Raw genomic sequence first — 24,514 nt, 5'->3', positions numbered from 1 at the left:
AGTATACTCTCTAGTAGTTTCACAATAGCAAAACCTAAACCTAGAAAGTATCCAGATGCCCATCATCAGAAGAGTGTGGACAATGTATAATAGCCAAAAGAAATGAGCCACAATGACATGCAACATAGGTGACTCTTATCACGATATTAAGTAAAAGATAAGTCACCACAGCTTACATATGGTATGTTGCCCTTTTTATAAAGGGAGAACCAAAAAAATTAAAGACATTTTAAGGAAAATGTGAAAATAGTGGAGAGGAATCTCCGTGTATTTAAGAAGGCAGTGGAGCCCTTAATTGCAAACATCACCAAAGAGGCCAGAGGAAAGAATGACATGGATATCATCTGGAAGGAAAAGCTTTGTTTATGCAAACACTGCAGGAGAATTTGCATAAGTAGATGGAAGGGGGAGAAGAGTTGGCAGGGGTGGGGTTTCCATATGAACCAGCAGAACGGTGAATATCGTAAATGTGACTCCATGTTCTACATGAACTGGTAAAACCTGGACATTTTTTGGAGTTATGGTAGATTACCTCTGGAGGTGTTCTGAGCTACACATAAAATTTGAAAATGGGAGACTCCAGGCCAAATATGTCTGACTGCATCGCTTATTAAGCTCAACCATTATGCTGTTACGTATTTCTTGCTGTTGTTAAGCCTCCTACACTGTATCTTATTCTAGGCCCTAGGAAGTTTGGAATCAAACTGGGGGCATAGTTAGTAAACTGGACTTTATGGGATAAACAGTATTAAGCTAACAGTCTTCAAGAAAACAGCTTGCTCAGAGTTCTGTTGGCATCATTTTAGTTATACTAGAAGTTTTAAAAAGAGGGAAAGGAAAAATCAGTTGGTTTCAGACAATGACATTGTCAGAATTCAATAGTTCCGTAATTCAGTAATACCCTGAGCTCTCAAATCCTTACATTAACATCTCCTTGTCATCGTTTTATGGTTTCTCACAAGATAAGTTGAGACATCTGTAGGGATCACCCCAGGATCACTGCCGCTGTTCTCTACAGCAAATGCTTCCCTGGTTTGCAGCCTCCACATGGTTAATAATGTCATCTCTCCCTTGGAAATTCTGCTCAAAGTTATCTGAACTCTAAATTATGGACCTCTTGGATATTTGTTCCATGAGCGGGTAAATGAAAAGAGACATAACAAAGCTGTTTCTTGATTATTTAAAAATTTGCTTCCTGGGCCAGAGAATAGGTTGAATATTTTAATTAGGACTAGTTCCAACTGTTTATAGTAGAAATTGCCAAAACAATTTTTGTTTTGTTTAACCACACAAAACAGAGATTTATTTCTCTTCTGACAAAACCCCTAAATATAGTTAGTCTAGGTCTGATGTTGTACTCCATGGTGTCAGGAACCTAAGTTCTTCTCTCTTGTTTCTCTAACATCAACAGGTATCTTCCTACTTAATAGTAAGAATAAAATTTAAAAAATATTTATTTTAGAGTGAGAGTGAGTGGGGGAGGGGCAGAGAGAGAGGTAGAGAAGAAGGCTCTCCATTGAGTAGGGAGCCAGATATAGGGATTGATCCCAGGACCCTGGGATCATGACCTGAGCTGAAGGCAGATGATCAGCTGTTGGAGCCGTCCAGGTGTCCTAACTTTACAATTGTTTTAAATTGCACTATTCAATAAGTTGGGAAGCTGAGCATCTGTTACTTATTGGTAATTTGTATTTCCTCTAAGAATTGACTGCTTATATTCGTTGCCCATTTTTGATGAGGATTTTAATCTTCTAAAATAATTCTGAAAAGCCAGCATATTCCTTAATTTCCTCTATGGTGGATTTTTCTGAATAAATAATACATGCTCATTATAAAATACATTAAAATGAAAGGAAGAAAGTACTTCCACCAATATTTTTTCAACTATTGCTTTATTTATTGCTTCTCTCGGTTATTGCTTCTCTATTTTCTCTTTTTGGAAACTGTATTTCTATTATATACACTTCCTGATTCCCCTAATTTTTCTCATTATTTTATTCTCTGTCATTTTCTTTCAATACTGAGATAATTTTTGTGCTTTTCTTTGACTGCTCAACTTAGAAAGATTTCTTTGCTTAGTATTCCAGCATTCTCTTCTGGAGTGCCTGTTATGTGTAAAATTTCCTTGACTTGCCTCCTACCTCTGTTATCTTCTCTCTCATATTTCACTCTTTTTGTTTTCTATCTTTACATTCTAAGACTTCTTTGACCTGGTAATCTAGTTAACTGAGATCCTAGCATTTTCCCACTCTTCGCTTCTGCTGTTCAAGTAGCCATTGAAGTATTTTGTCCAGTGATTTTATTTTTCATTCCCACCCCCAATTTTGCTGTTCTCTGATTTTCCCCTCTTTCCACACAGGGAATATGTATTAGTGTAGCAAGTGTGGTAAATACTTCAGTGAGTATTGAGCTCATTAAAAAGGTCACACAGAAACCTTAAAGTCTGATTAACATGTTGGGGATTCAAACAGGGCATAGATCTTTGCTATAATGAGAGAATTCACACAGGGAAGAAACTAGAAATATGATACATATGGTAAATGCTTCAGTTGTAACATAATTCTTCATGTTCTCCTGAAAAGAAAAAAAAATTAAAGGTGAGGGATGCAGAAAAGATTCAGTGCTAACTCAAATTTTCATATTCATCAGAGAATCCATATGGTTAGAAACCTGTGACAAGAGCCTCAGGTAGAATATAGGTTTTCAAGTTCTTCAGAGAGATTACATAGGAGAAAGGCCCTCTAAATGTGTGAAGAGAGGTAAAGGTTTTAGCGATAACTCAAAACTTCACATCCATCAGAGTGAAGGCAAGAGAGGAACCCAATAAGTATGTTGTGCATGGTAAGAGCTTCAGCCAAAATGCAAATCTTCATGTACATCAGAATCCACACTGGAGAAAAACCTTACACACGTGGTAATTGTTGTTCTAAAAGGGGAATTCATGTTGATACAGGCATACCTCAAGAAACAACAACAACAAAAATCTGAAACAAATAACTTTACACCTAAAGGAACTAGAAAAAGAAGAATAAGCAAAACTCAAATTTAAAAGAATAAAGGACCTAAGGGCAGAAATAAATGAAATAGAGATTAAAAAATAGCAAAGATCACTGAAATGAAAAGGTGGTTCTTTGAAAAGATAAACATAATTGATAAACCTCTATGCAGACTCATCAAGAAAAAAAAGAGAGAGAGCCAAAATAAAACCAGAAATGAAAAAGAAGTTGTAACTGACAGTACAGAAATACAAAGGATCATAAGGGACTTATCAAGAACAATTATTGCCAACAAATTTGAAAACCTAGAAGAAATGGATAAATTCCTAGGAACATACAACTTTCCAAAACTGATTCATGGAGAAATAGAAAATCTGAATAGATGAATACAAGTGATGAAATTGAATCACTATTTTTACCCCCCACCAAAAAACCCCCAAAATTCTAGGACCAGATAGCTTCATAGGTGAAATCTACCAAACATTTAAAGAGAAGTTAGTAGTTCTTCTTTTCAGATTATTCAAAAAAATTAAAGAGGAAGGAACATTTCCATGAGGCCAACAAGTACATGAATACATGCTCAACATCACTAATCATCAGAGAAATGCAAATCAAAACCACAACGAGATCACCTCACACCTGTGGATTAGATATTATTAAAAAAATAAATAACAAGTGTTGGCAAGAATGCAGAGAAAATGGAACCTTTATACACCATTTGTGGGAACATAAAGTGGTGCAGCCACAATGGAAAACAGTATGGAGATTCGTCAAAAATTTAGAATAGAACTACTATGTGATCCAGCAATACTACATCTAGGTACTTATCTGAAACAAAAACCAAAAACCAAAACACGAACACCAATTTGAAGAGACATATGCACCCCAAGATTCACTGCAGCATTGTTTACAATAGCCAAGATATGGAAGCAACCTAAGTGCCCAACAGGTAAATGGATAAAGAAAATGTGTGTGCATATGTGTACACACACACACACACACACACACACACACAAGAATATGGAGTATTTGTCATTAAAAAGAATGAAATCTTGCCATTTGTGACAACATGAATGGACCTAGACAGTACTATGCTAAGTTAAATCAGTCAGAGAAAGACAAATACCATATGATTTCACTTAAATGTGGAATCTGAAAAACAAAACAAAGGAGCAATCAGAACAGAAACAGATTCATAGTTATGGGAAACAAACAACACACATTCCATGACATATTTATGGAGATAAAACTATAGACGTGCTTGGTCCTCTCCCCCAACTTCAGATGCCAATCACAAGTCCAGGTTGTCACCTGTGCTTTTGACCTATTGGTTATAGATTGGAGGTTCCAACAACCCCTCCTTGCGTTTGACCAATTTGCTAGGCAGCTTATAGAACTTGGAGAAACAACTTTATTTTCTAGGTTACTAGTTTATTAGAAAAGGATATATAACTCAGGAACATCTAGATGGAAGAGATGCATAAGGCAAAGTATGGGAAAGGGGTAAAGAGCTTCCATGCCCTTTCTGGGTCATCACTCTCCCTGTACCTCCATGTGTTCACCAACCCAGAAAGTCTCTGAATCCCATCCTTTGAGTTCTTATGGAGACTTCATTACATAGGCATGATTGATTAAATTAATGGTCACTGGCAATTGATTCAACCACCAGCCTCTCTCCCCTCCTCAGAAGTAAGGGAGTTGGGACTGAAAGTTCCAACCCTCTAACCATATGGTTGGTTCTCCTGGTAGCCAGCTCCCTTCCTTAGGTACAGTCCAAAAGCACTTCATTAATATAACAAAGGACACCATTATCATTTAGGACATTCCAAGAGTTTTAGGAACTCTGCCAGAAATGGGGCTGAGGATTAAATATATATTTCTTATTATAGATCACAATATCACAAAAAAAATTGTGCTTTCATAGAACATACAATGAGACAAAGAGAAAGGAAAAGGAATCAAGGATGCTAAAATACAAAAAGTGTATTAGAATCAATGTAATACAGCATTCCTTTTCTCTCCTCAAACCTCCAATACATTTTCCCTATCTTCTTTTTCTACTCATCTTTAAAAAAACTAAACTTCTTAAAAGTACAGTCTGTATTTGCTTTCTACACTTCCTCTCTTCCCATTCTTTCATCCCACTCTTATCAAATTCCTATTAAATTTAATCAAACTTCTACCACTACAGCAAAATGGCATATTTTCACAGCTTCCACAATGCTAAATCCAATGATCAATTCTTAGTTATCATCCTACTTCTCATTAGCATTTATACAGTGGATCATTCTCCACGTCTTGAAACATTTTCTTCTCTTGATTTTGCACATCCAAACTCTTCTGCATTTAAGTCTGTCTCACTCATTATCTCTTAGTCTTCTTTCTTGGGTCCTCTTCATCTCCTTTGCTGGGACCTAAGCTGGCGCATTGCTAGAAGAAACTGAACTAAGGGTAGATTATTATCTTACACCGCTGATTTAGATTTTCCAGTTTTTAAAAATTCTGATGTCTTTTATATTTTTTAACGAAAATGATATATACACCTCTTTTTTGCAAACGGGCGCAGCTCTCACGGAAGCCACAGAGATACCAACCCAGGAATCTCCCCCCAAAGAGGCAGAGGCTTCCGATGCCTTCCGGAAACGAGCTCCACAGGCCTTATGGGAAATGTAGTCCCCTGTGAACAGCCTGCATCGCGGAGGGACCTGGGAACCTGGGCGTCAGTTACTTCCGCACACGCGCAGTGGGTCGCCAGCCGGTATTCCGTAATCTTCCAACCTGCGCCGAATGAAGTGAGAGCGCGGCATTCGCCCGGAGTCTCTAGGAGAGCTCTGTAACCTGATCTCTTACAAGCAAAGCTGGGAGCGTGGCGGTGAAAGGCTGGCAGGTAGGACTCTGTGGAGCCTGGGGCCATAAGGGACGGGCGGGACCAGTTTATTGGCTTACCCAACCGAAGATAAAACTTCACAACCCCAGCGTGCGGTGATTTGGTTTTGGGGGTGTGTGAGTCCTGTCCGATTCTGGAGTAGTTCAGAGAGAGCAAGAGAAGGGTCTGACTCTTGCTCAGTGGGTTCCCAGATTCCGGGTGGGGCTGAGGCAGGCTCCGTTTGCATTGCTGCTCTTGTAGGAGATCACTGTGTAGGAGTATGTGCATCAGCTGTACCTTTCCTGGTTACAAGAACACCATTGGCCCTACCAGAGCCTGCAAAAGGTAATATTAAACCATGCAAAGGAATCTAGGAAGAAAGCATTCCTAGAGAAACTGCTATGTTCTCTTTTTAGTGTATTTTCACAACAATAATCTGAAGTAAGTATTCTCTCCATTTTGCATGTGAATTAACTGAAGTTGAGAAAGAGGTTATGTTATGTTACTTGCTTTACACTGACAGCTTAGAAAGTGGGAGAGCTGAGATTCAAACCCAGATGAGTTTTCACCAAATTTTCTTCCTTCTCTTTCTCCTCCTCCTCTTCCTCCTCTTCTTCTGAGTATAGTTGACACACAATGTTACATTAGTTTCAGATGTACAGCTTAGTGATTTGGCAAGTTTATGCATTATGCCGATTTCACCACAAGTGTGGTTACCATTTGTACCCCTTATATGACAATTACAGTATCATTGACTGTATTCCTTATGCTGTGCTCCAAATTTTATTTTTTTTTTGCAAGATAGCATCCTGTGAAAAAAACAGAGTTGAATTTATTCTCCTTTTGAAATATTTGAGTAGCGACTGCTGAGTAAATTTCTATTTGTAGTCTTTTTTTTTTTTTTTTAAGGGTCTCTCTGTTGAAACTGCAGATCTTCCAGGGAAGGCTGTAAATAAAGCTGTGAGTCCCCTTGCATATTTTAGCCTTTCTATGGCCCCAGCTTTGCTGGTTGGAATATTTAAAAACTGATACTGGGCTCATAGGAGATGGTGAATTTCCAGAGAGAGCGAGAGCGAGAGCGAGAGAGAGAGAGAGAGAGAGAGAAAGAGAGAGAGAGAAAGAGAGAAAGGCTGATTTAGACTAAACTGAAGGGTGCTCCAGCTTAAAAAAAAAAAAAAAATCCTGGATCCAACCTTCTCAAGAAAACCCAAACCAGTTTGAGTTCTCTTATCCCAGCTTCAGAGCAGAGATTCGAGAGAGTTTTAGAGACCAGGCTTTTAGTTAGTCTTTTAATTCATTTAAATTTTCTTAGGATAAATTTTGGGAGAAAAAAATGTCACTGATTCAAAGATTAGCAGCTTGCTGTTAGATCAGCAGGACAGAATGTACAGCATACTTGTCTAACCTTCATATATTCATAACAGAACCACCAGTGGAGTTTGGTGCTTATAAAATATGGATTTTTCTGATATCTTCTAGAATCATTCTCCCACTGGGTGACATATACTGAAGCTGGAATGTGAGTCCTTCTGATCTGATAGTGCTTCTTTTCTTTTCTACATTGCTTCTTGGTGTTTTATACCTTTCTATTCTTTTTTCCCATTTTTACATTCATAGATCTCTGTGTAAGAGCTGCAGAAAATGATCAACTTCCAGGTAAGGTATCCATTTATTCAGTCATTTAAATCTCTCAAAAATCCAAATAAAAAGGAAATGAATAGACAGGGAAAATGTGGATTGAATAGATCAAGTCCACAAAGAATTTAGAAAATTGGTAAGTTGATATCCAGGTCACAGGGTCTGCACATAGTTGGAATAAATTTGAGCTGCATATGTGTACCCAGTCCTTATAGCAATCATAGAAAATGGCTAGCCAGCCATTTAAAGTATTGGTATTATCTGCGAGGATGAAGCAAAATAATTCCTCAGATAAGTAAAGATATTCCTGATTCAATTCTCTGGAAAAAATACTGTAATGGATTTTCATAAAGATAATGTTATAAATAACATTCACAGCAACAACCCTGTGATAAATATAACATCACATTTCCTATGACTTTCTTAGAGTGTTTCCCATAGTAAGTAGAGAACATAGTGCCAGTAAGCAGCACTATATGAACTCCATTTGTAAGTTCAGGTACATAGCCTTTCTAATATTCTTCTGTAACCATAAGTAAACCTTGTACCCTTTTCCAGAGTCTCCTGGTACTCTTGAGCATTTTCTCTTCCATGTGAATTTTAGAATCGACTTGTCAGACTCTATAAAGGAGTATATAAGGTGTTTTAATTGTGATTGCAGTATACTTTTACACTGATATGTAAAGATTTCCTAACTTCAATAATGTATTCTGTGTTCAATTTTTCTTATTGAACACAGAATACATTATTCTTCTTTACATTTTTTAAAAAATTTTATTTATTTATTTGACAGAGAGAGATCACAAGTAGGCAGAGCAGCAGGCAGAGAGAGAGGGGGAAGCAGGCTCCCTACTGAGCAGAGAGCCCGATGCAGGGCTGGATCCCAGGACCCTGAGATCATGACCTGAGCTGAAGGCAGAGGCTTAACCCACTGAGCCACCCAGGCGCCCCCTTCTTTACATTTTTATAGGCTTATTATTATAATTCTTGTACATTTCTTTTTTTTTTTTAAAGATTTATTTATTTATTTATTTGTCAGAGACAGCGAGAGCGAGCACAGGCAGACAGAGTGGCAGGCAGAGACAGAGAGAGAAGCAGGCTCCCTGACGAGCAAGGAGCCCGATGTGGGACTCGATCCCAAGACGCTGGGATCATGACCTGAGCCGAAGGCAGCTGCTTAACCAACTGAGCCACCCAGGCGTCTCTCTTGTACATTTCTTGTAATGTTTATTCTTACATATGGTTTAGGTTGCTCTTGAGAATGGGATGGATCTTTTTTCATTATATTTTCTAATTGGCTATTTTGGTGTTTGGGAAATATGCATTTATCTATTTGACTTTATGTCAACTTACAGGACTGTTATTAAGTGCAAGAACTTTTTAATTGGTTTTTAGATTTTCTAGGTAGACAGTCATATACTCTTCAAATGGAGTTTTATGCCTTACTGGTCAGTATGTATGTCTTTAATTTTTTTTCTTGTCTTATTGCAATGGACAGGATTGCTAGGAACTATAATTTTCAATGTAATTACTAGCCAATATCTTTTTTGTTCCAATTTTAATGGAATGGTTCCAATGTTTCATTGTTTCCTCTTGTATTTTAGTAGATAGTGGGGTGTTTTTTTTTGTTGTTTTTAATCAAGTTAAAGACTTTTCACTTGTTAAAATTGTTTTCACAAGTTGGAAACTTTCTCCCTTATGTGTTTTTAAAAATACCTGTTGATAAAATAATATATTTTGTCATCTTTAGTCCGCAATTTAGAGAATTTCTAATACACTTTTTAATACCGAACTATCTATGCATTCATAGGACAAACCCTAGCTAGTCTCCTAACTTTTTAAAGGGCTATATAGTAAATATTTTAGTCTTGGAAGCCATACAGACTCTGTGCAACTACTCAACTCTGACTTTGCAGCTGAAGTAAATGAATGGGTGTAAATGTTCCAGTAACATTGTATTTACAAAACAGCAGGCCAATGTATGGGTTGTAGTTTGCTGACCCCTGTTCTATATGGTCTTAACTATCTCTTTGTGATATGTATGTAGCTACATGCTTTTTTAATTTCAGCTTAAGTTAGTTAACCATGATTTTGGCCTTATGGTTGAGAGGATATATTTTATCATGTAAAAAAGAGTCCTTATTTTCTATTTAATTATGGTCATGTGAGTCTGACTTGTTAACCTTCTAACCTATATTTTTACTTTGATGTGTCTAATATATTGTAAGATCTCTGAGACCAGTAATACCTTTAGTCTTTTTTGTATCACTAGTACAGTGTCTGGTAGGTCCTTATTAAACATTTTACGAGTGAGTGAATGAAGAACATATTAACAATATTTTAAATAATTTTATCGAGACATAATTCAGGTATTACAGATTGACCCATTTAAAATATATACAACTCAGTGGTCTTCAGTCTATTCACTGAGACCATCTCTGTTATCTAACTTTAGAATATTTTCATTACCTCAAAAGAAACCCCATATTAGCAGTCATTCCCCATTCCTCACATCTCCCAGCCCTAATATGTTTTCTGTTTCTATGGCTTTGCCTCTTCTGAACATTTAATGTAGCTAAGACAATACAGTGTGTGATTTTCTTTGACTGGCTTCTTTCACCTTTTTCAAGGGTCATCAATGTTACATGTATGCCAAAAAATACTGCATTATATGGATAGACCTCATTTTGTTTATCCATCTGTTCATCAGCTAATGGATACTTGTTTTTGCTCTTGGATGAATACTTCTTGTGAAGATTTGTGTGTAGGTTTTTATGTGGGCATATATTTTCGGTTTTCTTGGGTATATACTTAGGAGGAATTGCTGGGTCATATGGTACATTTCAAGGAACTGTAAAACTATTTTCCATAGTTGTTGCATCATTTTACAACCCCAGTAGCAATATATGAGAGTTTCAGTTTTCCCACATCCTTGTCACTTCTTGTCATTGTCTGTCTTTGATTTTAACCATCCTAGTGGGTGTGAAGTGATATCTCATTTAGTTTTTATTTGTATTTACTAATGCTGTTGATCATTTTTTCATGGCTTATGGACCATGTGTGTCTTTGGAGAAAGCCTCTCCAAATCCTTTGTCCATTTTTAAGTTGGGTTGTCTTTTTATTGTTGTGTTGTAAGAATTCTTTTTATATTCTAGATACAAGTTTCTTATCAAGGTATATGATTTGCACATATTTTATCCCATTCTGTGGGTTGTCTTTCATTTTCTTTCTTTTTAAAAAAAAAAAGATTTTATTTATTTACTTGACAGAGAGAGACGCAGCGAGAGAGGGAACGCAAGCAGGGGGAGTGGGAGAGGGTGAGAAGCAGGCTTCTTGCCAAGCAGGGAGCCCGAAGTGGGACTCGATCCCAGGACCCCAGGATCGTGACCTGAACTGAAGGCAGACGCTTAATGACTGAACCACCCAGGCATCCCGTCTTTCATTTTCTTGATGGTGTCCTTTGAAGCACAGAATTTAAATTTTGATTATTTCCATTTTATCTATTTTTTTCCTTTGGTCACTTACATTTCCTGTCATATCTAAGAAACCACTGCCTAATCCAAGTTCAGAAAGATTTACTTCTATGTATTCTAAGAATTTTATAGTTTTAGCTCTTGCCTTTAGGTCTCTGATCCATTTTTAGTTCATTTTTCCTTATATGAGGTGTTTCTGTGTGTGAACGGAGTCCAGCTCATTTTTTGGCATGTGGATGTTTAGCTGTCACACCACCATTTGTTAAAAAGACTATTCTTTACCCAACTGAACTGTCCTGACACTAGTGAATATTTTTAATGTGATTTTTGTTTCTATCACAAAATATAATTCTGAGTCAAGCATACCGTAGTTAAACTTTCTGAAAACTCAACAATGAATATGATACGATCATAAGAGGCTGCCATGATTCTCTTGCAAGTCCCCAAATGATGCACACTTTAGTTTGAAGATGAATGTGCTGTTACAGGGATCAGTGACATTCCAGGATGTGGCTGTGGACTTCACCCCAGAGGAGTGGCAGCTGCTTGACTGTGATCAGAGAACGTTGTATTGGGATGTGATGTTGGAGAACTTTAGAAACCTCATCTCAGCGGGTAAGGACAGGGGAAACTACGAATATACTCCTAGTGCCCTTCCTCTAGGACTTGTGGAAGCTGTGGACGTTCTGAAGCATTCCTAAGTTTGGCCCTGAACGTTAGCGGTCACAGATTCTTCATCCCCTTTGAGATGACGCATAAACAGATAGAGTGTTTATGCTTCTGGCTCCCAGGTGGAGGAGAAGGGTCTTTTCTGCTCTAAAGCCTGTCTGTCATCCTTTCCAGGCCCTGAGACTCAAGGAGGCAGCCTGAATTGTGAGGCAGTCATTTGTCTCTAGCACTCTGTCTCCAGTTCTGTGTTGTTTCCCATGAACAGGGGGCCCCGGTACCAAAACAAAAGGCATCTTCAAGGCAGAGCAAGGACCAGAGCCATGGCTGGGGGAGGGAAAGAACCCACGCTGGCGCTGTCCAGGTGAGTGAAAGAAAACCAGGCCGATGGGAGTCTTTGGAGTTGAGAGTCAGTTGGTCAGTGAGGGACAGGTAGCTTGGAAGCAGCTCTTTGAGGAAGGCCTTCTTAAAAGCCACACAGCTTGGGCAGTGACTGAGTCCCCTTGACATAACATCGTCAGATCCCCAGATGACAGTTTGCCTCCCTGTGCTCACATAGCTGCTCTTTCTCTTTGCTCAGCTTTTGTCTAGAGGGAGGTCCTTCTCCTCTCTGCCCTGGCTCCCTGCACTGCCTGTTCCACGGAGGCCCCTGCTTTGTGCTCTTAATTCCTAAAATCTTCATTCTTTTATTCTTTTCACATCTTTTCCATATATTTAGTTCTATCTAGGTAGTCAGATTGTGTGGATTTAAAGTCTTACTCCACCAATCACTGTCCAACCTAATTATTTTGTAGCATAATTTTATTTATAAAACAGATATAATATTAATCCTCACTTCAAGTTTCTTTTAAAGATCATATGAGTTAATCCACGTAAAACCTTTCAAATAGTTGGCATATAGTATGTGTTCAGTATATGTTGGTTGTTTTTATTTCAAAACTTTTAGTAACATTATGCTCTTTCTAATTATTTCCCCTTTTCAAAAAAAAAACCTCTTCCTTTTCTTGTAGCATATACCCACCTGTGCATCCCACCTTGCTCATCTGTAGTCTCACTGCTAACTGGCAGTATTAACCTTGTAGTGCCGCTCTCTGCTTCACTTGGTAATACTGATATCATTTGGAAATTCCCCAGCTTCCTTTGAGTTGGTTCCTCACTAATTTGTCCTTACCCTCACTTACTGCTTCTCCACCATTGCTGCTTGCCTTCTTGTCCAACTTCAGAAATTCTCTCATGGCAACTCCTTCAGAAACCGCATCCCTCTGAAGAACTAATGTGATTTTCTTTGTCCTATCTGTGGCATCTGTGTGTCTCCCAACTCCCCATCCCCGCTTTCCCAACTCCCCGTTCTCCAGCTCCCCGTTTTCCCCACCTGGCCTCCATCTCTGTTTTCTCATAGTAACCGCTATATCGTATTCTTCAGCCTTCACCTTTCTGTTTACATTGTAATAAAGGATAATGGCCGGCCTGCTGCTTGGCCGTCTCCACATCACTGTGGTAAGCAACTTAGCTTTCTTCTCTCAAGAGTGTCTCCTTAAATACTATTATGACTTATTACCTGTGATTTCAACTATTAATTCCTCCAAGGCTGATTTAAAATAAAATTTTCTTTTTCCACAGAGCCCATAAAAGACTTTAAATGATTGAGACACAAATTAAGTGTATTTTTAGATCCCCTAGGACCCCAAATTCGAACGACATAGTGAATGACATAATGAACCAAGTGAATTTGAACTCCCAATACTGTGTCTAGGCTGTTCATAATTCTATATTGCCAATTTCACCCTATTTTCTGGTTTATCTTAGATGTTCCTGCAAAATGTATCCAAATCATTACATTTTCCTTGTCACTCTCCTGACAGATAAACACAGATTATTTCTTTGTAACTTGTACTGTGATATTTAAGAGGCTTTTAAGGCCCTCTTTAATGGGATCCTATTTTATTTGCCCAGAATGGTCCATTTTTTCCCTATGCTGTGGCAGTTGGGCTCTTTAGTGAACTTTGTGCATGATTTTCTTCTGTGCCTCAGTTCTTTGGAAGCTGATGTGCTCTGCCTAACTAAGCCCAGCATGCCAGTAAGTCTGAATTCAGTTCTTCTCTTTCATGGTAACGCCAGCCTAGCTGATCTCTACCTTCCTGGAACCTGCATCCTAGCTCTCCTATGACTCTACCGTGAAAACTTGACATATATTCTCTTAGTTTTTTGTTTTTTTTTTTAACCCTGTGGCTTATAAGGCATATTTTCTTATGATAATGCCCTGAAGAGAAAGTCCTGTACCATTTTTTGTTTTTACACCATTGCTGAGCACACAATGGATATTTAATGAACATTTCATTAATTCACGTTGTAAAGTCAGGCATTGTGGGGGGTGTTTCTTATTCTTTCAGGGAGGCTTTTTTTAAAACTTTTTTTTAAAAGATTTTATTTATTTATTTGACAGAGAGAGATCACAAGTAGGCAGAGAGGCAAGCAGAGAGAGAGGAGGAAGCAGGCTCCCTGCTGAGCAGAGAGCCCGATGCGGGACCCTGAGATCATGACCCGATCTGAAGGCAGAGGCTTAACCGACTGAGCCACCCAGGCGGCCCTCAGGGAGGCTTTTTTATGTTTCCTGAGAAAGATTCGAAGAAAGCAAAAAACAAAAACAAAAACACAACCCTTTGCCATTTTTTCAGGTGTGTAAGAGGCAAAACAACCATATAAAACATTTTAAAGTTTTAGGAGTGTGGAATATTTGTTCAGTGCACAGTAACATTGCTGTTCTAGTTAATTGTCAGAATGAATGGTTTTGGGGAGCAGTGGTGACTATCTTGGAAATACACAGAAAATGGTGCTTAAAGTTAAAAGTATACAAAGATTAGAGGAGTCTTTTTTTGAGATCATGGAACAATGGTTCTTCCCTAAAGAATATCTAAGGACTAGATAGGATGAGGGGGGTTGAGGTAGGGGATGTTAAGGTGGGGAAGGGACATGAGCAAAATTTAGAGTTATTCAGAGTCTAGAATTCTTAGTTATTTATTTAGTAGTTATTTAGAGTCTAGAATTCTTAGAACGGAAGATATTTGTTCAGCATGAGAATGCGTGCTTAGATACCATGAGTGAATTCGTTATAATGTATAGTTTTGCTCACTAGCCTGAGTGCCTTGGATTTTTCAGTTGGTTACTGCTAGTTGAGGTAACACAGGATACTGCTCTCCATTAGTTGAAGTAGGAAGGAAAAAAGACAGAAACTTCAATCCCTATAAAGAGATGTGTACTAACGGCTATAGCCCAGTACTCAGGGCAGCTCCACAGAGAAGAATGAGGCATAAAGGAAGAATTTGGGGTGTGGTACTAACATTCCACAAGGAGGGAAACTTAGGAGTGGAAATATAACCTCTTCTCCTGAGTTTTCTTTCTTTTTTTTAATTTAAGCAATCTCTGCACCCAGTGTGGGGCTTGAACTCACGACCTTGAGATCAAGAGCCTCATGCTCCTCTGAGCCAGCAGGTGCCCCCTTTTTAATGGAGAAATGGATTGGAGATTTTAGGGTTTTGAGGATAGGAATGAAAAAAAATGTGACTTCAGGATAAAAAAAAGTGACTTCACCAGCTTTCTGGGGATTAAATTTTTAGGTAGATTGAAAGAAAATGTAAAAACAGTACTTGTCAAATACAAATATAACAAATGGTCATATATAGGGCTTCACCCTATAAAAAAAAGAAATGCAGCTGGAATAAAAGCAATAGCAAACGGGCAGAATCTGTGGCTGGGCTTACAAGAACATGGGAGAATATATCCCAGCTGTTGTAGCTGCAGGCCCGTCTCACCTGTGATATGGATGAAGTTAGAGGACTGGACACATAAGAATGTTCCTGAAGGCAACTGCCATTGTGCCTGGTGATTAAGAGGAAAAAGAGATGTGAATGAGGGAAATGGGGAGCCCTTCCACCAGGGTAACCTAGGATTGGAGTAGTGGGGACTCTAGACCTGCCATCTCCAGATCTAGTTTTTCCTCTGATATCTTCCCTTAGCTCCCTAGTCTCTTGTTCCTTGGGTCACTTCATCCATTGGTCATATCTCCTCAGTGGGCTCTCTTCATGTGAGGTAACCATGCCTCGATGTCTGTACCCTGTTCAATGTAACTTGTGCCTATTTCACGGTCTTTTCATAGGTCCCAAGTTAAGCCATCTATTCTCATTAATGTCATTCATCTGCTCCCATTTCCTCTTCAGCAGTTTTATTCTTAAAGCTCAGGAGCAAAGCAAATACAGGATTTGTTTCGGAATTAGATACTGGATTTGAAATAATGTTTCTTTCTATAACTGGTATGGAAAAAATTAACTAGACATGTTTTATTGTACTCCTTTTTAGAAGCTGATTGCCTACTTGTTGATGAATCAGAGAAGCACCAGGAAAGCAAAGACAATTTTTTGAATTCAGTTTTGTTCACATTCAATAAAATTCTGACTATGGACAGACTCCATGGTTATAACATGAGCACAAGTCTTAATCCTACAAGAAAAAAATCATATAAATGTAAATTATATGGGAAGAGTTTGCAACCTACTTTAGACTTACTTAGTTACGATAGATGTTATACTGGAAAAAACTCATACGAATGCACTGAATGTGGGAAAGCCTTCAAAAAGAAATTTCATTTCATTAGACATGAAAAAAATCATACAAGAAAAAAACCCTTTGAATGCAGTGACTGTGGGAAAGCCTATAGCAGGAAGGCGCACCTTGCAACTCATCAGAAAATCCATAACGGAGAGAGACCCTTTGTGTGCAATGATTGTGGGAAAGCGTTTATGCATAAAGCACAACTGGTGGTCCATCAGAGACTCCACACGGGAGAGAAACCTTACGAATGCCATCAGTGTGGGAAGTCATTCACTTGGAACTCCTCCTTTACCCAGCATGTGAAATCCCATACACTTGAGAACTCATTTGAATGTAAAGAATGTGGGAAAACCTTCAGGTATAGCTCATCCCTTTATAAACATTCTCGATTTCATACAGGAGAGAAACCCTACCAATGTATTGTATGTGGCAAAGCCTTTGGTAACACATCTGTGCTTGTTACACATCAAAGAATTCATACAGGAGAGAAACCATATGGGTGCATCGAATGTGGCAAAGCCTTCATCAAGAAGTCACATCTGCTTAGACATCAGATAACTCATACAGGAGAGAAGCCCTATGAATGTAACAGATGTGGGAAAGCCTTTTCCCAGAAGTCAAATCTTATTGTACATCAGAAAATTCATACATAATATTCATGTTGAATATGACAAAGCCTTAAATATTAGATAAATCTTATTAAAACAGAATTCATGGGGAGAAATCCACCAATTTGAATGGATTTGGGAGAGTAGATTCCCACAAAAAGAATCAGTGCCATCATGTTTTGGAAGTGATAATAAAATTTTTACAGAAAAAGGTCACAGAAAACATTGATTTATGAATAATGGCGCTTAGAAAGTAAGCATAAATTAGTCAAGGAATCAGTGAAAATTATACTTATTATCTCTGATTTTTATTTTTATAACATTATAGAATTACGCAAGTGTGAGTATAAAATGTTTATTACATTAAATTATATCAAGAGTGAGGTACCTATCATTTTTTCTTCCAATCCTAACAACATGCAAGTGAAAAAAATGTGGTTTAATATGAAATATGCATTTCAGTAATACTTTTATCCATTTGCTGGCACTTTTAATGGGCAAGGCAGTGTTACTGATCTGTCTCCTCTTTAGTTACAAAACTTGTTACAGAGATGTTTTCCTATGTATGTAAACAGCAAAACAACCAATTTAAGACACCATTTGAGAGAGAAAAGCAGTTGTATTCTGTATTTCAATAAGTATTCAGTTGGGGAGAATAAGTATTTAAATAAGTTTGTAAATAAAACATTTGCACTTCAAATATTCCTGTTCTTTTTCATTGGCGTATCTACATAAGATGTGACTGTGTCTACAGGGGCACCATCTCTATTGGATTTTAATAAATAGGGTGTCCTGATACTTTGCAGCTTTGGGGGAGTAAGTTTTTGGGTCTATATTTGTTTTCTTGTAAGAAATTGATACAGGTTTAGCTCTTAGGGGTGCCTGGAATTGTGCCTGTGACAGCATAGGGAGCATTAGTCAAGTTGAAAAGAGCAAGTTTCTCTGCTTAGGGACTTCACTCTGGAATGTGACATTCTGTAAGTTACACATATTCCCTTAAAAGGGTGAGTTTTTATTGCTAGAGTTTTTATTTAGGCTAGAGTTTTTATTGCTGTCCAGTGTTCCTTATAATGTCAAAAACCTTTATGCCTTCTTGAGCGGTGACAAAACAACCCGGACCTAAATTCGGAAATCAAGCCTTTTCAAGTTTAAGCTGATTTACAACTCTGCATTGTTTTTCTTCCATTAGCCATTTTTTGAAGAACGTATTGTGTCTTTACTGTAAGTGAATGATAGTACTTTTTTGAACAAGCATACTAAAATTTAAGGAACTGAATTAAATATTGTCTACTGACAAAATTCTTTTGCTTCACTAAACTTTAGTCAGGGTCCCAAACCTTCTCCTAGGCCTTCTCTTCTGTTTTCTTATAAAATCTAGGTTTAGCAAGAATCTCACTAAGTCAGTTTAAACAGAATTTCCTATCCTCGATACCTGATCTGGTTCTTCACCCTCTACAGTCCATCAGGTGAGGTCTGATCACCCTGGCCTTTCTTCAGCAAGACTCCTGTTAGGTCAAGGGGCTGCCTTCCGCTCAAGCCACGATCTCAGGGACCTGGGATAGAGCCCCACGTTGGGCTCTGTGCTCAGCAGGGAGTCCGCTTCTCCGTTTCCCTCTGTCCCTCTCCCTGCTCTTGCTCACACACACACACACACACACGCACTCCCTCCTTCTCCCTCCCTCACACATGCATGTTCACTCTCAAATAAATAAATACTTTTAAAAAAGAAAGGACTCCTTTTAGGTCAATTTAGCCAGAACCCTCCTTACCTCTGGTGTTTTCTCTTAGTAATTTTCCATCAATTGACCACCATTCCTCCCCTCCCCACTCCTTTGCTATAAATTCCCACTTGCCCATGCTGTATTCACAGTTGAGCCCAATCTCCCTACCCAACTAAAATCCCATTACAGTGGTCCACATACCTATTGCGATGGTCCCGAATAAAGTCCTCCTTGCCATCTTTAACAAGTGTCCCTGAATATCTTCTTCAACACTCCCCAAGTATTTCAGGAGGCTACATGGTGGTTTCACTCTTGCAGTTCCAAAAATTTCTGGAACCTCATTCTTTCAGAATTGTCCTCAAAAATCAGCTTGATAGCCATGCAGGAAATTCTTTAGGTATTTAATCACAGGACTTGCCTTTTTCTCAGCTCAACTGTTTTCTCATTTCCTACATGAAATCCTTATTTTGTCTTACTTAGTTCTGCCATTCACCTCATCTTCCTTTCCCAAGCCTGTGCCTTTCTCATCTGAGAAACCCCAAACTACTTAAAGCTACAGGAAGAGAGGGTGTAGGGGGTTCTGTTGCCAGCATTATGTGAGGCCCCTTAAAAGAGCTGAGGTGTAGGTCAAGGTGTAGAGTAAGGTGTAGGTCAAGGTGGCAAGAAGTGTGCAATGGTCTGCCCTGGAAATAAGGGAATAAAACAAAGGAGTTTTGATTGTAATATATCAGGGTGCATGTAATCCGGGTTTCATGAATTATTTTGCTCCCTCCTTTAAGTGGAAGTAGGAATATGAGTACAAGATGAAATTATTTCCAGTACTGGGCAAATATAAACTCTTTCCTAGAGAGCTTTTGTTGCTGACCTCATTGTCTTGGGCTGTACAAGATTTTGGCAAGAAGAAAAACAAAACTATGCTTGGATCCATCCAAACATCTTGGATTTCCAGAACTCCCTAGTCTATTCGTGCTCTGTGGCTGAAACAGAGCATTTAGGCGAGAAATCCCTTGATTTTTCCCACCTCTGAGAGTTTGTCAGACCTTGATATTTTATTTTTTTTCACTCTATAAAAAGATTGTTCAAAAATGCCTTCTCTCTCCTTTATTTTTACATGGATGGTAAATTGGCACCCCCCAATGAAACTGTTCATTTTTCTGATTATATCATATATGTTAATTTTTAACAATAAAATAAAAAAATGTAATGAAAACAAGAAAACAAAAAGTGGAAAAGGGAAGTTTGAGTTTAGAATTCCTCATGTTCTAGAAAAAGGGAGAATGTTTAGGCCTTCTAAGATGTAAAAAACTTTAAGGGTAACTAGAAAGCATAGAAATAGAATGTATCTGAAGAGAAGAATAATGAAAACTTAATAAATCCAACAGTGATCAGGAAACATGAATGGTGCATAAAGAAAGGTAAAGAGAAAGTAAACAAAAGAGACATAAATAAGTAATAGCCTATCAATAATAACATTAACTGCAAATGGGTTAAATTCACCTGTGAAGAATAATTTCCATTACGATTTTTCCAGAAGCACTTTTATCTTTTATTTTTATTTTAATTCTTTTATTTGGAAGGGGAAGGGCAGAGGGAGAGGAAGAATCTTAAGCAGGCTCCATGCCCAGTGCAGAGCCTGATGCAGGGCTGACCTCACAATCCTGAGATCATGAGTTGAGCGGAAATCGAGTTGAACGCTTACCCAACTAAGCCACTCAGGTGCCCCATTATTTTAATAATTTCCCTTGCAAACTAAAAATAACTAATTTCCAGTGAGCAAGAGCATACCATTGGACACTTTTTGCCACTGTGACCCACTTAGTTGCCCTTCACTCGCCATAGCCCTCTACCCACTTCTAATTGTCTTTTTATTTTTTTTATTTTTTTTAAAAGATTTTATTTATTTATTTGACAGGCAGAGATTACAAGTAGGCAGAGAGGCAGGCAGAGAGAGAGAGGAGGAAGCAGGCTCCCTGCTGAGCAGAGAGCCCGATGTGGGGCTTAATCCCAGGACCCTGGGATCATGACCTGAGCCGAAGGCAGAGGCTTTAACCCACTGAGCCACCCAGGCGCCCCCTCATTGTCTTTTAAAAAAAAAATTTATATATTTATTTGTCAGAGAGAGAGACAGCACACGCGGGAGGGGGTGGATAGCGGGAGGCTGAAGGAGAAGCAGGCTCCCCATTGAGCGGGAGCGCGATGTGGGACTCAATCCCAGGACCCTGCGATCATGACCTGAGCTGAAGACAGATGCTCAACCGACTGAGCCACCCAGGCATCCCTTCCTTCTTGTTGTCTCAAATACACTTTGGAGTTTCTCTAATGAGGAACAGGAGCTGGGAGAAGAGTTTCAGCATCAGCACTGTATGCTTTCTGTACCGTGTTCAAAGTTATTTAAATTGCTCCATTTCTTTGCATGTTTGTTATTGATTTAATATGCAGTTAGGTTCATTTTCTTCAGTTTGGAATTAATTTTAGGGCTTTGTTTTTTCTTTTTTATTTACTTTTTACTTTAGGTAATGGAAATTTTCAAACATACACATAAATAGAGGGAATAGTATAATGAATTCCCATCCATGTACCTACTTCCTACTTCAACAATCAGCAATTCAAGGCCAGTCTTCTTTTTTTTATATTTGTTTCCAGTATCCACTCGCTCTTAAATTATTTTTTAAGTGAATCACAGAAACTAGAATCACTATCTCTAGGGCTCAGATAGAGAGTGTCCAAAGGAAGAGAACTCCCCCAGCTGGTGCTGAGATCCGGACCTTGGTGGTAAGACCTCAGCCATGGCTCACAGAATGGCAGAGAAGTTGCTGTGCCATCGCACTTGCAGAAGTTGTTGGAAATACACCCTTGGGGTACTGGGGGAAGCTCTTCATTGGGAGGTGTCTCACTGGGAGCTCAGTAACTGCTGTGGGAGGCAGGGAAAGCTGCGGGCCACCATGCACAGCAGGAGGGGCAACTGTGCAGGAGCTGGAGGCACTCTCCTATGAGATCAACCAAGGGGGACACAGGGGTAAAGCTGCTGGCCTCATTTACCACTTTCCATTCCCTACCAAGATAAACTGAGAGAGGCTTGGAGTCGGACGCTTAACTGACTGAGCCACCCAGGTGTCCCTCAATAATGTTCTTTTTTAAAATAAATCTCTTTTCCACTTACAAAGTCTTTTCCCTGAGTGAAACTTGAAATTCGCTTCTTGCCAATGTCCCTTTATAGCAAGACTATATGTATGTATGTATGTATGTGTACACACACACACACACACACACACACACCACAACACATTTTGAGGGGGCGCCTGGGGGCGGGGCTCAGTGGTTTAAGCAACCAATTCTTGATCTCCGCTCAAGTCATGCTCTCAGGGTCCTCCGACTGAGCCCTGCCTCTGGCTCTACGCTCAAAAGGGAGTCCGCTTCGGGATTGATTCTCTCTCCCTCTGCCTCTCCCCATGCTTGCGCGCGCTCTCTCTCTCAAATAAATAAATAAATCTTAAAAAAAAAAACCCACACAAAACTTTGAAAATATACTAATAATTAGGCTGCCTGAAACCACACACACACACACACACACACACACACACACACCCCAAACTTTTTAACGGGGCTCTAATACATCAAACAGTCTATATTTTAAAATTATTTAAAATAAAACGTATTTATGTTATTCCTGTGTTACTCAAAATATCTGGTAAAAAGAAAATGAAAGAAGAAATTATTTGGCCATAGTATATTTTGCTTTTAATAAATTACTGTTTTCTATTTGCCGTATCGATAAGGCATATGTTTTCTATAGGTCATGTCTATACTAATAACTAAAAATTACGTACACATTTCCCTTCAGTATAACCCGCGCTCTTCCATGAAGCTTAAGTGCCACCAAACCAGAAATCTCCACGAGGTAAAGAGAAAACCCCTACTGCTTTCGGGACAAAAACTCCACGAGCCTTGTGAGAAACGTAGTCTCAGTGGATTTCCCCAGAGGACCCTGGGAAACTGGGCGGGTCGCTACTTCTGCGCACGCGCAGGGAGCCTTCCGGAAGTGTCCTGAGTTCTCTGGCTTGCTTGGGTGCCGAGCTGCCGTTGACCACGAAGGGCTGGAGGGACAGTCGAAGAGCAAAGACTGGCTTGTTGGTTCATGCAAAGGAAGTAAAACTGTAGGTAATCCTTCTGCACGGGACCATTTGGTTCAGAGAAAGCCGAGGAAGGGTTGGACTCCCGCTTGCCTGAGGTGGAGCCCCAGTCTGGCTGGGGTGAGGCGGGTCAGTGCGTCGCTGTGTTGTAGGTGCTGTGCACTGCGTAGGGAGCCCACGCCTGGGCGTTGAACCGAACCTCATCTCATTCCAGGAGCTTTTTGACTCGCAAACGACTGTAAACCCCTTCAAGGTGGCGGGGACGAGAACCAGTATACCCAGTGCCAGACACTGTTAAGCACTTTTCAAAGAGTGTGGCATTTATTTATCATGGTTACTTTGCGATGTAAGTGTCGTCGTCGTTTTACAGAGAGGTGGGTAGTTACCTGGATCAATCACACAGCCAGTAAGCGGAAGCGATGGTGTTCCAACTTGTAGCAGTTTTACCTGAGATTTCATTTCTTCTCGCAACATAGCACTCTGCTTACAGCAAAGAAGTTAGTTTGTATTGTTTCTGAGGAGTGAGAGCGAAATCACTGTTTTTTGAGAGAACTCTTGGTGTCTCTGCAGGAAGACTGTGTAATTGAACCGGTGGGTCCCTCTCGCATATTCCTGCCTGTGTCAGTTTCCAGCAGCCCTGGGTAAAATCCACCCACACAAAGCCAACCTAGGGCCACAGGTGGTGGTGAGTTTACAGACGTGGGCCCCAATGTGAAGGTTTCAGTTGGAGTGTTGCTTGTCTGTCATCCAGTCCATCTTTTCTAGAAGAAGGAAAGCGGAGGAGACTCTCTTGAACTGTGACCTTTTATCCCATTTCAGGAGAGACGGGAATCAACATTTGTCCCTCCTGTCTAGTGAGAGTAGGCCTTGACTCATGGCATTGCAGGTGAGTGCCTTCAAGGACTTTGTCGGTAGAGGTGTCCCAAGTGTTTGAGGAGAGAGGTGAGAATTACATAAAAATGGGGAGTTGGGTGTATGTGGTCAGGCCTCACAGGAAAAGGAAACTCACTTGGAGAAGGAGGAGGGTATGATCAAGGAAAGGAAGAAACAGGAGCTACTACCCAAAGAAACTTTCTTTGCTAAACACGTTCTCTCCTTCTCTCCCCATCTGCCGCCCCTCCCTTTGTCCCTGTCTCCCTCCCTCTTCCTCCCTCCTGGGCTCTCACAAACACACAGGAGTGCAGATGTGTTCCCTTCATTTCCTGTTGGTCCATTGGATCTTTCAAGATTAGACTGGCTCCATACTGTTTGTTGTGACAGTTGCCTTTTGGGGCTACTGATTCCCTCTATCCCCTTACCTAAATGCACAAATAGTTTACAGAGTGATCACAGACTGGTAGTGCTAGAAGGTCTTTTAGGAATCTTCTAGTTCTGCTTCATTTTAAGAAGGATTGAAATTAGCCCAGAGATGGCCATTGAGTGCCTGCAGCCTCACAGCTTGTTAATGGCTAAGTCAGGCCCCAAATCCAGTCTTTAATTCCCAGACTGTTTTTCTTTTTCTGGCCTCACAGTTCCTTTGGGCCCAAGTTGCTTAATAAGGGTGTTCAGAAAATGCCTAGCAAGAAGACCAACACTAAAAGAGGTTTATCCATCAATCCATCCACACAAAGCCCACCTAGGACCACAGGTGATGGTGAGTTTACAGACGTGGGCCCCAATGTGAAGGTTCCAGTTGGAGTGTTGCTTCTCTGTCATCCAGTCCATCTGGGTGGACTTAGCAAACATTTGCTAAGTATCTTGTGGACCAAACACTGTTCTGGTGCTTGGTGTACCACGGTGAACAGAGTCTACTTTTCATGGGAGGAAATAAA

General features: G+C 39.6%; 1 protein-coding gene across 3 annotated transcripts; it reads left to right on the top strand.

Annotated features, from left to right (window-relative positions):
* Nucleotides 1–5,703: 5,703 nt before the first annotated feature.
* On the top strand, nt 5,704–17,549 carry ZNF684 (zinc finger protein 684). 3 transcript variants are annotated; one of them, XM_080802223.1, is made up of 6 exons: nt 5,704–5,883; nt 6,124–6,207; nt 7,480–7,518; nt 11,462–11,588; nt 11,908–12,003; nt 15,993–17,549. In XM_080802223.1, exons 3-6 carry the CDS (start codon nt 7,504–7,506, stop codon nt 16,895–16,897), a joined length of 1,143 nt encoding a protein of 380 aa, XP_080658349.1. In that variant the 5' UTR covers nt 5,704–5,883; nt 6,124–6,207; nt 7,480–7,503; the 3' UTR covers nt 16,898–17,549. The 3 variants fall into 3 exon arrangements, with proteins under 3 accessions (XP_080658349.1, XP_080658350.1, XP_080658351.1); XM_080802224.1 differs by lacking the exon at nt 6,124–6,207 and having other exon boundaries at nt 5,731–5,883; XM_080802225.1 differs by lacking the exons at nt 5,704–5,883; nt 6,124–6,207 and having other exon boundaries at nt 7,429–7,518.
* The last annotated feature ends 6,965 nt before the right edge of the window (nt 17,550–24,514 follow it).

This window comes from Martes martes (assembly GCF_963455335.1).
Source record: "Martes martes genome assembly, chromosome: 4".
Classification (NCBI taxonomy): domain Eukaryota; kingdom Metazoa; phylum Chordata; class Mammalia; order Carnivora; family Mustelidae; genus Martes; species Martes martes.
Note: the sequence above shows the minus strand (reverse complement) of the source record. Positions and strands in the feature narration are given on the sequence as shown.

What these genes read in the sequence shown, in the direction of transcription:
- ZNF684 (XM_080802223.1), top strand. An exon ending in TAGAAACCTCATCTCAGCGG is followed by an intron (nt 11,589 to 11,907) that starts GTAAGGACAGGG and finishes TCCCATGAACAG; the next exon opens with GGGGCCCCGGTACCAAAACA. An exon ending in CCCACGCTGGCGCTGTCCAG is followed by an intron (nt 12,004 to 15,992) that starts GTGAGTGAAAGA and finishes ACTCCTTTTTAG; the next exon opens with AAGCTGATTGCCTACTTGTT.